The sequence below is a fragment of the Nomia melanderi genome, chromosome 12 (assembly GCF_051020985.1).
Source record: "Nomia melanderi isolate GNS246 chromosome 12, iyNomMela1, whole genome shotgun sequence".
Taxonomy (NCBI): Eukaryota; Metazoa; Arthropoda; class Insecta; order Hymenoptera; family Halictidae; genus Nomia; species Nomia melanderi.
In genome coordinates, this window is record NC_135010.1 from 7981463 (window position 1) to 7995778 (window position 14316).

Consider the following 14316-nt stretch of genomic DNA (forward strand, 5'->3'; position numbering starts at 1 on the left):
CGCGAATAAGAGGATTCCGGATTATTTACGATTCCCGGTTGCTCGCGCCGGCGCCGATATTTTTCACCGCCTTCCACGGTCTTCCTGATTCGCGTTCGACGACCACGTCCGATCGGGGCCGAGGTGGGGCAACGCGGTGACGGGACCAGCGAGTCACGCGCTGAGAGGTGTTCAAGGTGTGATGAGATTGTTGAGGATGGATTGGGTAATGGTCGCGCTATCTGCTAGCTTTCTGGAGTTGCGCTCTACAGAGCGTAGGAGCGCTTTGTGTGTCGCCTTTTTTGGAACGGGAAATGGAACTATAATAATTTTAATATAATGTTCTACTCCTGGAATTGTTGGTAATTGACAATTGAGCGACATAAGAAACTCGATTATTTATGTTGCGTAGACTACTGAGTTTTTGAAACTGTAATAATTGCGAACGATAGGAACGTAAGATGACAATTATCGAAGTGTTTAAAATTAGTTATTTTATCTTCGAGACATTGCGATTATTAAGAAGTTCTATTAGATTCTACTTTATAACTTCTCAACGAGAACTAAGGTAAATCTAAAAGTAATATCAAAAATGGCTCACAACTTCAACGGAACAATCACGGCAAGCATCATACGTGTCAAAAGAGAATCCCAAACCGAAGATCAGCGATGCGCCCCTGTCCCAAAGGTTCCCTTCAATCCTAAACTCCCACCCCTAAACTTTATTCAATATCAAAAGATCGCAGTTCCATTTCCCGTGTAACATTCGAACTCGTAACGGCCTGTCGTCCGTGTTTTTCTGTCACGAAGGAATCTAAAGAACGATCGTGACACACGGATGATCCTGTTTTTCGTTCGGTCCGGGACCTCTTTTTATTTCCTCGTCCGAAGTCGCGGCCCGCGGAGCGCGGGATACACCGCGCCGGCCTGTTTGCTTTTGGCAGCCGATGCGCCGCACTTGGACGTCGCCCAAACGTAATAAATTTCAAATCAGGTCATTGCTTCTCTTTGCACTTAGCGTGATGCGACGCGACGCCACGCGTCGAGCCCGCAGCGTGAAAGCGAACCCCCCTTTTCGTTTGCGCTCGCCACGACCAACAACGTGTTCGGATTTCACGCGAACCCTTCTCCCTCGATCGTTCTCCCCCTCCGTCCGCCCACAATGCCCCTCTATCTCCGTTCGCATCGCGTTGTCTTCGTCGTTGTCGCACCCTGACCCCGCATATCCTGTGCACGCGCGTTCATCAGCCGCTTCGCCGGCGGAGAGATGATCGTCCAAGTCACGAATTGGCGGAACTGACGTGAGAAACGGAACGATGCGACTCGATTTGCGGCTTGATTGGTCATTACCACCCGGTGCAATTGATTTGTTGGGGCGCTGGCCGAGAAGACGTCGCGTCGCGTCGATGCTCGACGCGGTTGCGAAACGGTGTCCCCCGTCACGCAGCGGAGAGCCGGAAAATGTCGGGATGATCGAACGACTATCTTTACCCGTGAAAAGCACAGCGCGATCGTATCTTCTAAAGACTAAACATGGTAACCTCATGTGACCTTAGATACCGGATGACTCGATTTTTTCTTCGCTGGTGCGCTTAATGAGCGTTTTATCGTGTTTTTGACCTCTAAGTTTGTTGGTTGTTTGGGTTAGCTCGATTAGAAGAGTTTTTGAGTGACTGAATCGTTTAATTATTAATAAGATGTTATTAATGTTACGATATGCCATCGAGCTACTGATTCTGCTGGTGTCGTGATTTTGAATTGCGTGTGTTTGATTTGTTTGCGTAGATTTGGCGTATGGGATGTCGAATCCTAGAGATTAGACTTGTAAATTGTAGAGGTCAGTATTATCTGATATTTTTCTAATTCTTCCGGTCATTTCTATCTCACACAGGTTCGAGAGAGTTCGTTATCGAAGAAAATAATAGAATGGTAAAAAAGGGAGAAGCGTGAAAATATCGTGGACCTCCATGGAAATTCACATTTGCCTAAGCGAATTCGAGAAAACTAGAATACCAGTGAGATCTTATTTTCCTTAATTGACTCGACGAAAATATCAAAACCCCAATTAAAATATAAAAAGGAATATACGCACGCGTCCAATAAAGTATACTCGGCCGAGAATCTTTACACAAAAGACGTCCGGCTATCGAAGGGAAGGAAAACAAAGAGACAACCGGGGATCAAAGATTATTCGCCGTTTAGTGTAATAAATTGATCACGTCCCGGTACAAGGGAAACGCGACACCATGTTATTTTGCAATTCGTCGGGCGGATTTCGCTTCGCGGAAAGAAAGCCGAAGATCTTTTTATTCGATTCAGAGAGCCCCGCTCCCGCAGCCAATTTCGTAACGAGAAAAAACATTTGCCCGCCGTCTCGGCGATAAGTCCATCGTTCGCTGGAATAGTAATTCGCGGCGGCGGCTGCGGCGAAGAAGCGGAGGGCGGGAGAGAGACGCGCGCCAAGTGCTCCGGCGGACGGGGAAAATATTTCGAAATTCGCGGGAGGTGTGTACGCGTTCCCGAATTAGTGACGGCATGCAAATTATCGCGCTCGTCGTCACGATCGTTGATACGGAATTTAATATTTATGACGGGTCTCGATGAGTCACGGTAATCTTCCGTAAATATAGTTGGCTGCCACACTTGCGCCGCGGATGTGTCTCGCGATTCGCTATCGGGATGAACGACACATGCGCGACGCGGTCGGGAATAAGTCATAATACCAATTATGACGTCCTCGTCGCATGTATTCTGTGTGTATACATTTTTTAACCGGTTAACTGTGGAATTTAGTTGGAAAAACCTCTTGTTCCGCGCGCAATAAAATCGAAAAATGGAGCGTGTACTAGCAGGACGAATGCACGTAGAGTATATTTTAATGAAAGATCAGTGAGAAAATAAAGAATACATCGCTGAAAGAAATAGTATCACGTCAAGCTTTACAATGACGTGTACACTCGTCAAATACAGTTAACTGGTTAAAGAAAACTGACGGGTTAATAAATGGACTGTATATTTTGTGTGGCGAGTGAAAGTGTGCGGATGATTGAATCGCTGAATGTACATGTGATTGGAATATTTTATGTTTAGGTTTTGAAGATTTAGAAAAATTATGGTCTTACATATAACATTATGCTCTGTATAATGCATCGATATGTAAAATATTGGAATAAAATAGCTTTTCTTCATTTATATACGTTCTCTCACTTGTCAGTTTCGAAGAATGTCGTTTATATCTCACTAAAAAGTGTTGCATATTTCGAAAGAATTTCCGAGCGCGAAGGGTTAAGGAAGTTACAGTGACTACATAAAATTTGAATAATACGACTTCTAAAATTAGAAAACCGGAATATAAAATAGAAGACAAAGAATTCTAAATTGACTGCGAACAGAGCTAAAACAGAGTAACAATACCAAAAACAAACCAATCGCGCGAACCTCCAAGAACAAAAGAAACAAACACACCCGCGAGCACACCAAGCAGAAGGAGCCCGCTCCGAAAACAAGACAATCGAATTTCGCAGCGCCGTTAACGGCGGCAAGAAACCGAGCGGCCACGCTCTAGTATCGAGAATCTGAGTATGTACCAGCAATATCCATCGAATTCCCTTTCTAAACTGCTTCCTTCCCGCGCCGATAAAATATTTCCCGATAACATCTCCCCGCCACTGCGCGGCGCTGGATGCGGGAGAAAAAAGGAGACGCCGGTGTTCACCGAATCCGGCAGGCGGTGAAAAGGTAAACGCGAGGGTGAATTCTCGGGGGCGCGCGGACGGGGCGTGCGTCGGAGTATTTCGCGGATGGATGCTGGGCCCATTGAAGAGGACGAGGCGGAAAAGCTCCGTAAGAAAATCTTATCGTCGGATGCGCCGTGACAAAAGGAGGGTCTCGGGGGCCAGGGAAGACGGAGCCGGGATGCTCGAGGAGGACGACGGGCGCTGCCGGGTGCGTCCACGCGGAAAGGATCGACGCGGGCGTGGAAACGGCCGTGGAAACCCGGGCTCCCGGTAAAAACGCGTTCGCCAGACGACGCCGCGTAGTCGCGACGCGACGGAGGAAGGTTTCCCCGAAGGTGAGACGGCTCTACGTGACTCTCCTTCCACGGGCTGACGTCTTTTCCCCCTCGGATCCGCTTCTTCTTGCCCGGCTTCCTTCCGAGAGACGCGCAGACCCGTATTATTATTCCTAAGAACATCGCGATCGCGGACGAAGGGAGGGGAAAAAAAGGAGACCGACTGCGCCGGGAAGGAAAACTTCCTCGCTGTGAATCGTGATCGACGATCTGGCCGCCGCCGGATGACACGGGAGGAATCTCGGTCGTCGCGGACGCGGAATCCTTAAGCAGACGGCTCTTGATACGGATGACTGCGGATTCGAGGTTCTGCGACTGTTCTGGGGTTGGGGTGGATATTTTGAGTGGGTTTCGGGTGGGAATTTTCTGGGGTTTCTGCTTTGGGCGGTTCGGTTGTATATGTTTGTGGGAAGAAGTTGATTTAGGGGATGATTGATTTGGGTTTGTTTCTTGGATTGGGTTATTAACTTGCTGCGAGTATCTGGTGGGTGTAAGTGAAGACGGTTCGTTCCAACTATCAGCTGTATTGTCAACATTTTCTTTTGTAATTATACTAGTGGAAATGGATGTATAGTTGATACTGTTAGTTTGATAAGAGTCTTATATGAGGTCTTACTCTGCTATTTGCTATTGAGACTGCTGTATTTCTTTCAGAGTATTGTGATTTACGAAATGTCAAATAAAATATCTGTAGTAGACTATCTACAGGCGCAAATATGCACGAGCGGTGAAGGATTAGTAGTTTGTACTTAAATGTTTTTGGCTAGGAATGTTGAATATTTTCTGACGAGATTTTGATGAAATTTTTTAAAACTAGAAGAGAGATCACATGTACGTTACGGAGCAAAGCTATTTTATCTCAATATCTCGCGCATTGACGCACTATGCGAAGTTCAATATTAAATATCAAAGTTTATAATGTAACCATATCGGATCAATCGGTAACTAAGGCTCATCAAAGTGACGACAAAGCAATCTTTGAGAAATCTACTAGAAATATTGTGCGATTGTTAAACCGTTAATGCACTGGACCATTTCCCTTGTCCCTTATTTCATAACAAGTATCGACAGACGAAAAACGGCATTTCACAATTAGAACAGAACGCTAAGACAGATTCGATAAATTGGCACACCGATCAGTACCAGATAAAATTAAGAAATGTACTACTCGAGATACGAGTCGGAAGATTACATCTAAACCCTCGAGGAGAACAAATCGAAGATAAATCACGAACGGAGTACACACTTCACTATCGTATTTGCTCCAATTATACAGAGTACCGTAATCTCGAATAAAATTTAAAAATGTGATCGCGATAAAGAAACTTCATTATCGTATTCATTCCTGTAGAAGACACTTAATTCCGCTACAGCTGAAAAATGAGTAGAACTGTAGTCTTCCTGGTGATCGGAGACTCCAATCTCGGTTAATTAAGCACCGCGCGCATAGGGGACGCGTGCAAAGCGGCTGAATAAGGCGTTCGGAATGGGTCTACGCGATTTTTCGCGGATCGAAAGGAGAAGAAGGGCAGGCGGAGGAAAAACAATCGCAGTTTGCCGTAACCGGAGACTCCCGCTATAGCGCCAGACATAATATTTACTCCTGCCCACCTGCCCCCTCGGTCGTCCACCTCCGACTCGACGGCCATCTTGGATCGGGAAGGTCGGCTGGAAGGTCCAAAGTGCACACACGCGCGCATATGCGGGGGATTATCGTTAATCACGGCGTTGGGACTAGCACCACGGCTATTAGAACCATAATAGCGACGAGAATTTCGAGAATTCGAATAGCCCTGTAATCCGTTTTCTTCCATTTCTAACGACGCAGCCGGTGGAGCACTAACGATGCAGAAGTGTAGAAAATTTGTAGAACACCAAAAGATCTTAGGATTTTAATCTTAGCCCTTGTAGAATTGTAGAGAATGTGTAGAACACCGAAAGATCTTAAGATTTGAATGTTAAATCTTGTAGAATTGTAGATAATGTGTAGAGCACTGAAAGATCTTAGGATTTTAATCTTAACCCTTGCAGAATTGTAGAAAATATGTAGAACACTAAAAGATCTTAGGATTTTAATGTTAACTGTTAAGTTAAGAATGTATTTCAAGTTGGCTTTCCTCAAGAAAATACTGTAACATAGATAACAAGCGGAAAGAAATTCACAGAAGTGACCTAGCACAATACTTAACGCGTTCATTGTAAATATTACAGCAATAACAGTGATAAAAGTAATAAAATGATTTTTGCCGCCATATACGCGGCATTGGACACATTAAGTAAAAGTGCCATGCCGCTTATATGGCAGCATTGCTCCGTTAAGGATTAATTTTGTGGATTTTAGGGGACTGCGAGAAGGAACTTTCTTAAAAATGATGAGTCAGAATATAATGAAAATGTGTGGGCGTAGTGTTGACAGTATATAAGTAGAGAAAGCCCGGAGTATCCGACGACAGCAGAAAGTAAAGGTTAATTTATGGAAGACCTAAATTAAAATATAAATAGAATATCCTTATTTCCATGCACACAAAACTTCGAAGCTTAAAATAACACCATTGCGAAATAGAGAAATATAAACTGAGAAACGTCGAATTAAATCACAGAAAACTCCGATGAAAAACAATGAAATTTATTCGCCTCTCCAGCCAAACTCCACAGTGCATCCCAGACCTCGAGGCATCGAAACGCACCAGAACACGACGAAAGCATCCCGCACCGATCACCCCAAAAATACCAAGGTGCCATAAGAACTTCCCAAAAGAAGATCCCCCCAAGATCATCAAAGGGAAGCCTTGAACGGCGGACCCCACTTCGCTCGAAATTTCGCGGAACTTCGTGGTGTCGCGGCGAAGACGAAACTTCTCTCCGCTCATTGCTTATTCCCGGCGGCGGGGCGCGTCGGACAATCGTTGATTTATTTCGTCGGGTAAATCCCGGCCAGTAATTAAATTTGATTTACGAATAAATAATCGACGTGCCCGCGCTTTCTCCGCCGCCGCCACCCCCCCTGTCTCCCCGGCGCCGCTTCCTACGCTGGCAACGGTGATTAATGAGCAAAATTAATACGCGTTCTTAATTGACCCGATTTAATTTCACGTCGCGCGCGTTACGCCCTGGTCAGGCGAGACGGCCAGACATCCGGACGTGAAAGGGGCGAGGGAAAGGGAGGGGAGCCGGGAGAAGGAGAACAGAGAGGGAGCAAGAGCGAGAGAGAAAGAGAAGTTGAAATGGCTTCCAATTACCCGACGCGTAACGATATCGCCGATAAAAAAGGCGTGTCGCGCGGCAAGTAATGACCGTCCGGGGCCGATTTTTCTGGGGTCGCGGGGCCGTCTGGACGCTCGACGCGTTCCTTTTGGACGCGTCGCGTCGCGCCGCCGTCGATCTGCCCTTACCCCCTAAAACCATTTAACTCGTAATCTATGCGTGCCCTTGCCGGGACCCGCTGGACTGGTTTTACGCCCGTCACCGGCTACCCCGCAGGACTTAGCGCGCCGACGAATCTTTTCGACGCTACGAAACCGCTGATAAAGAGGATACTTCGAGGATGGCTGTTGGTTAGGACTGGTTCTTCTTTGGGACGAGGAGGTTGGTATAGTTTGCTGATAAGGTGGTCGTGCTGCATTGTTTTATTCAGGACGGCGTTGGGGTAGGATTGGAGGATTTTTCGGTTTTCTATTGTGGACGGAGAAATGTGGACACTGTTGGAGGGAACATGGTGTATAATTGTAATTTGATGGAGTTTTTAAGCTTCTTTTGTATGCGAGTTTTTTGGTAATTCATTGTTTGAATGTCTTCAGTTGTAAATGTAGAGGGTAGGTGTTGTTTCGAGGAATTAGATCGTTTATGCGACTTAAAAGAAAGGGATTTGCTTCTTTTTTAGTGATAGAATAATATGTAAATATTGATCGCATTATTTCTCTTCTTGAAGAATGGTTTCCTAACAATATTTCAATATTCAAAGTGCTCCACTGTGTTCGCCCCGAGCATCTCCGTTATTCCAAACATCAAGCGAAACTACTGAAATTCTACAATTTGGAACGTTAAAAAATGTCTCAGCCTCGACTCAAAAATTATCTGAATATCTAAAGATCATCGATAAAACAGCTTCGCATCAAACGCTTCGTAGACACCACATTCCCACGATATTTCATCGAAATGTTCCATCGTTTCGACATCCCCCTTGCCAAACGTAAAAGCCTCAACAATGAGAGAACATCGAAGATCGCGTGTTGTCGGGCTCGCGATGTCCAAGAAAGGGGACGAGGACACGCGTATAGGAAGAGGAGAGCCGGTGTCCGTATCGTCGATTCTTCGAGGCGGCGTTTCGCCTCCTACGAAATCCGACCTTTCACTTGCACGTGTCAGGCATCCTCTCGCGTAGACGCGCGTGCACACGGGGAAACAAGAGAATCGTGGCGGGTGATCGCCGCCGCCGCCGCTGCCGCGGCGCTTGAATTCGTGTCACGTACGAGACGAACACTCGAAAATTCCATTTTCCGCGTACCACGGCGCGGCGGCCTCCGTCGGCTGTGGTATCGATGGCCTGGATATACCGGTACGAAATCCTTAACCCTTGGTCTTATATCAAGAGAGGCTAGACATTCAATTTTATTCGAATAATTGAGCAATTTATCAATTTTTTATACATCTAGCTACAATATTATAATCGTATCGTGTGCAAGTACAATATTATTAGCTCCCAGATGTTCTCAAAGAAATAAAGTGCCATGTCGAACAGTACTTGAATTGGTAAATTCTTCGAAACGTGATCTATTCTGGGAGAACTCTTTTCTTTCAAATACCAAATATTTATCTATTAAGGTAAGAATGTATACAACTATAGTCGTTATTCGTGATAATTTAATATTAACTGTACTTAAGTTAATATTAAATTTAAATCTTAGAAATTGAAATCGCATAAGAGATAATTAGGATCGATCACTAGATGCATGATTACATTAATACGATGCGCAATTGCGTTAAAATCAGCTTTGACCTTTACTAAATAATGTTCGAAGAGTTTGATATCCGTTAAATTGACGGGTCCTGTGAGTCTAGTGTTAAGGAACGCTGATAGAAGTTCCACAGTGAAAAACCAAGAACTCTTCGGGCCGCAAAGGGTTAACTCTCCCCGGTAGCCGTGACGGAACGTCGTCCATCTGGGAAGCGAGCGAGCCTCTCGGCGCGCGCGTAAAATAAAGTCCTCGGCGGGATACGTTTCTGCCAGCGCCGGCTGTCGAGCGATATCGATTACCGGCCGCGATATCCTTTTGCTTTCTCTTGGACGGACAAGGTTACCCCGAGGAGGCGACGTTAGCCATAGGAAAAGTCTCCTCGGCGAGACGCGCGAGACGTCTGGAACGCGGGTTTCTTTTATTGCGAGAAAGCGAGAGTGAACAGGCACCTATCCGTCCATTCGGTCGTTCTGTCTTCTTGATAAGGTGAACGACCCGTTTGTTGGTCGAGGAAGTTCGCGATCGTTTCTCAGAAACAGGTAATTTCCTTTACTTTTTTCGACCTGCTCGCGTGATGTATTGATTAGAGACTGCTGACGGATTGAACTTTCGAAATGTTTAGAAATTTTGTACGAATATACGGAAAAACAGGTATTTGATAACAAATGTTCGATGTAATTATTAAACTACATATTAGAAGTGTGGGATACGTTTAGATCAAGTTATCCGATATCAGCGACTTTGAACCCTTTCCTGAAGGAAATCAGTAACAATGGAATTGTTTGATGAAATTCGAGTAGACGCAGACGAAAGAGGACCCGAGAGACTGGGAACCAAGAACACAACACAAGGAATTACCTAAAACACGAACGGTTCATCGGGAATATTTGAATTCCAACGTCTCCAGTTCCATCGACTATGTTTTATTCCCCATAAATCCTCGGAGCGCCGACTAACGCGATAAATCCAGCATATATCGCTCGGCGGCCGTCACGGAATGATCAATAAGATTCCCGAACGGCGACAAACCACTCTAATTCCCGTACACGTGAAAATCCGGCGACTAATTTCCATTTACGCGACAGGCGGCCGCGGCGCGGCGAGGCGCGTACAGAATCGAGCGGCTAGACCGGCGGAGAGTGCCGGATCGATAGGCGTCTGCCGAGGATCTCTCTCGCCGGGGCGAACAATACGTCCCGTGTTCCGGAAGTCCGACGTCAGGGCCATAAGCGCGTCGTAGCAGCGAGACAAATCGAATCAGGGGCACATTCCGTGTCTCTATCCGTTCCGTCTTCCCGTTTCGCTCGGTTCCGTGTCTGCGACGCTGATGTTATCGCGGTCTCGTCGCGTCCGCTGGAAATAAATCTTTTGTGGAAGCGACGCGGAGGATCGTCGGTTCTCTCGGCTCCTCCGCGCGGCCACCGAGAGATCCACGAGAACGAAAAACCCGGAGGAAAGCTCGGTTAGAATGGCGAACCGAGGCGAACAAAAGGACAACGCGGAGGATCTTGACGCTGGCGACGAGAATTTTTTAATTATTCTTTGGGAATTGGGTATTTGACTGTTGAGACGTGTTTTACGGTTTCGAGCGGAATCGGGCGAAGTCGTTCGTGGTTAATTCAGAAGTTATGTTTCCGAATTGTCGAGGCGAAGAGGCAATTCGATGCTATTTTATGCTACGCGTTTCTCGCGAAACAAATTTATAAACTTTTTCGTGATTCACTTGTGCTGAACTTCCTAATATTTCCACGAAATATTTAAACTAAGTGTTTTAACAGAAAAGCCTTTGAGAAGCTCGGAAATTGAACAATCATACTACATCTTCCAACTAACCCAACTCTATAAAAATATTCATTTCCCAATGAAACGAAAAGCTATATACTATCCCCTCACGAACGTCCAGGAAAGTCAATATTCAAATCATCCTAATGATCGAAACCCCCCTCTAAGATTAATCCCACCAGCGTCGAACCCAGCAATGTTTCACAATTAAATTCCACACGTGTAGCCTCCATTTAAAGCGTCCTCGCGTCGGCGTGCAGCGATTGATGCTCACCGTCCGTCGTTCCAAATTAGAGCAACGTGTTCTTTCGCAGCAACACCTGCTCGCGGCGGCAAAAACGAAGGGGAAAGCGATCGGAAACCGTGCGCCAGAGAGAGAAAGAGGGGAATGGAAGAAGTGGATGGAATGTGGGCGCGCGGGAGAGCCCGCGGTCTGGTTTTCCAGACGGGCACCGAGAGGAAAACATGTGGGCTAGATAGGCGCAGCTGCGCTACCATCCCGTCCGAGATTAGATATCAGCAGCTTTTTCCAGACAGCCTTCGACGTTCCACGAATCGCGTAATAATCTCGTCCGAAGGTCGACGACGCTGCTGCCCGCAACTACCTCCGTTCGGATGGGAAATCGCGTTTCCGTTGCCCCCCCGTCGGCCGCGCCGCCCGCGATCCAATAACGAGAGAGGAGCGATCGCGCACGCTATCGAGAATTACGATTTGCGTCAGGTATGCGCCGGGATGCCGAGATGGAACGCGGAAAACGTGGCCGACGGATTTCTCGACGAGGTGTTTGAGATGCAGCTGCGCCGAGATTGCGACCCGTGATAAGACAGCGGCGAGTGGACTGATCGTTCCGCAATTAGCGGCTCTGCGATAAGTAATTTGAAGTAATACGGGAACAACGGTGGAAAGGAAATTGAGTAAATAGGCGACAGACAAATGAGAAATCATAGTTTTCTCCTTTCTGATGGTTTGAAGATTCGAGTGGATTCTGTGGCGAGTATCTCACGTTAAATTGTTTGAGATGTTCGAGTCGATAAGCGGATCATCTGCTCGTAGGTTAGCTGTGTTAGATACCTAAAAATGCTTAGAAATTCTAGGAATATTAAAATATTAGTGATTAAATTGATCGAGTTTCGGTATTCTTCGACTGATAAATATTCTTTAGGGGCTGATATAATGTTTTGTATTATTTAACGTATCTGATGATCCTTTTTGCCTCTTCGGAAGAAACAGGACACTAGCAAGATGAACGATCGATAAATCTGCGCGGGTATCCTCGTTGAAAAGCAATGAAAGACTCACCGGTGTGCCAGGATGACGATGGTGATCCTGCAGCAGGAGACGTCGCTGATGTGACGCCGGCAGTTCCTCGCGATGATGACGATGATGATGGTGCCGATGGTGATGCAAGATCGAGGCGGAGGCCGGCTCGTGCAGCAGCAACCGGCGATGATGAAGATGATGCGATACCGTCGCCAGGACACCCACCAGTGCTCCGACTACCAGGACGAGCACCACTGACACTATGTAGCTGCTTGCGCTCACTGTCAACAAGCGAACACCGTACCGTTAAAAGCAGTACTACCGAGAATTAACTATGAGCTAAAGCTTCCGCCATTATCGTCGGCCATGTTATCGCTCGGAAGTATTTAATCGCTTGCAATAATTCAGCTTCCGATAGAAAACCATTGCATGATTTGGTTTCGAGTTCTTCATAAATATTCCATGAGATTCTCGTGAATGTTTTTTTCTTTTAATGAGACCATCGGTGCGACTTTTCAATGGAGCAAACGATTTCAATGGTTTCCATGAGACAGCGTTTGAGGTCGTTTTATATTTCGGAATAGGTGTTTGAGAGCGAAGGCACTATTCCGAAATGCTTCGGCGAAAGAGGCAATAGAACGAATACTGTGTTGTACTCGAGAGCGAAACGCGTACGAGAACCACGTCGTAATCTGTGTGGCAGTGATAAGTGATACGCGCTTTTTTTTGCGGGGAGCATTCCTTCCCAAACCATTTCCTGAGGGATCTAGACGTTCCGTGAAATATCGCTTAAGATAACTGCGGCTCTAGGAAACTGCGCCAATGTACACTGCGAGACGACGTTGATTTTTTTAAAGGAACGTTGAAATATTAACGGTTGTACCAATTTTTCACTAAATATAGATTCGTAATATACATAAACAATCTTAACACAGTGCTACTCGTTCTTAATTCTATGTTTCATTATTAACTAAAATATCAAAAGCAGAAGAAACCCAGATAAATAATACTTTTACTAATCCTATAATTAACTTTGTCCACAGAGAGTGTACAAAAATATTTATAACTCGTAAGACACTATTTCCTTCGATTCAAAGCATCCAAGAACCTAATGCAAATTGCAAAATTAAACACAGGTCAATAATACAATCTCCAAAACAATAAAAAACTCAAAACGCATCTAGAATCAGTTCCCAAAAAACTCCACTCAGTTTCAGGAACGCCGAGAAATTCCCCGATAAAAATTCCGTCCGCGTGCAACTCAGAATTCCGTGAAGGGCGCGGTGAAGTCAGGAATGAAGTTACCAGCGGAAAATATAAAAGGGATCGTGGACATGGTGCGAAGTCCCTGAATTCACACGTCACACCGCCGCGTCGGTTTTCGAAAGACTGGAAATGTTAAATTTCGCGTTTTCCTTCTCGTTTATCAAAATGTCCGGGACGCTTCTTTCGCAGTTTCTCTTCGAGATTCGTCTTTTCTCTCGCTCGCTCGTTGAGAAACGGCGCATCGCCGGTGGACACCTCCGCCAACGGTGGACCTGCCCGGTCGCTTTTCACAGCGATGTACGAAAGTATCGACTAACTTCCCGCTTCCAGTCAATTTCGTACGTGATGCGTGAAAGAGACCCGAAGAGGCACGGAACTTCCAGCGCCGAGTTTCCAGCTACGAGTCCCCGCCCCATTCAGAAAGTGTACGAGACTGGAAAATTTCTTATAGTCACGCTCGGCGAAGTCCCGGCGCCCCCGGGTCTTCGAAAATTTTGCAAAATCGCGAACCGCGTCCCGTGAAATCACTCCCGGCTACGACGTTAGATTATCAAACGGAATATTATCCGCGACGTTCCCTTTTTCGCGGTTGAAAAGGAACCGCTCCCTTTGACGTTCCTCGTTTGCGCGAATGATTCCGGAAAATTGCATCGGGAGCTCTCTGATTTACGTATCATTCGGGGGAGTGTTTTGAGATTGTAACTGGATGTTACGGGAAGTACGAGGTTCAGTTTGGAACTAGATGGTTTTACGAGATCCGAACGACTGTGTTGTTGAGATTTGGATATGAGAAACATTATACAGTCTGATTTAACCCTTTGCACTCGAGAGGTGATTCTCATTCACCATTCGATTTGATATAACAAAATTACACAGTGTATATAATATTAAGTTTCGTGTAATGAGTTAATATGTGAAATATTTATATGAAACAGCTTTGTTTCTTAATTTACGTTTGTTTCATTAGTTCGAGTAGTGTCGCCTGTGTCTCATCGGAAAGT

General features: G+C 45.8%; 1 protein-coding gene across 1 annotated transcript in view; it reads right to left on the minus strand.

The window, feature by feature from the left end:
* The window catches only part of LOC116426268 (uncharacterized), a 194186-nt gene that overhangs the window by 112680 nt on the left and 67190 nt on the right, over positions 1–14316 (minus strand). The window contains exon 3 of the mRNA XM_076372797.1: positions 12089–12330. Coding sequence (XP_076228912.1) covers positions 12089–12330 — 242 coding nt within the window. The remainder of the gene's footprint in view (positions 1–12088; positions 12331–14316) is intronic.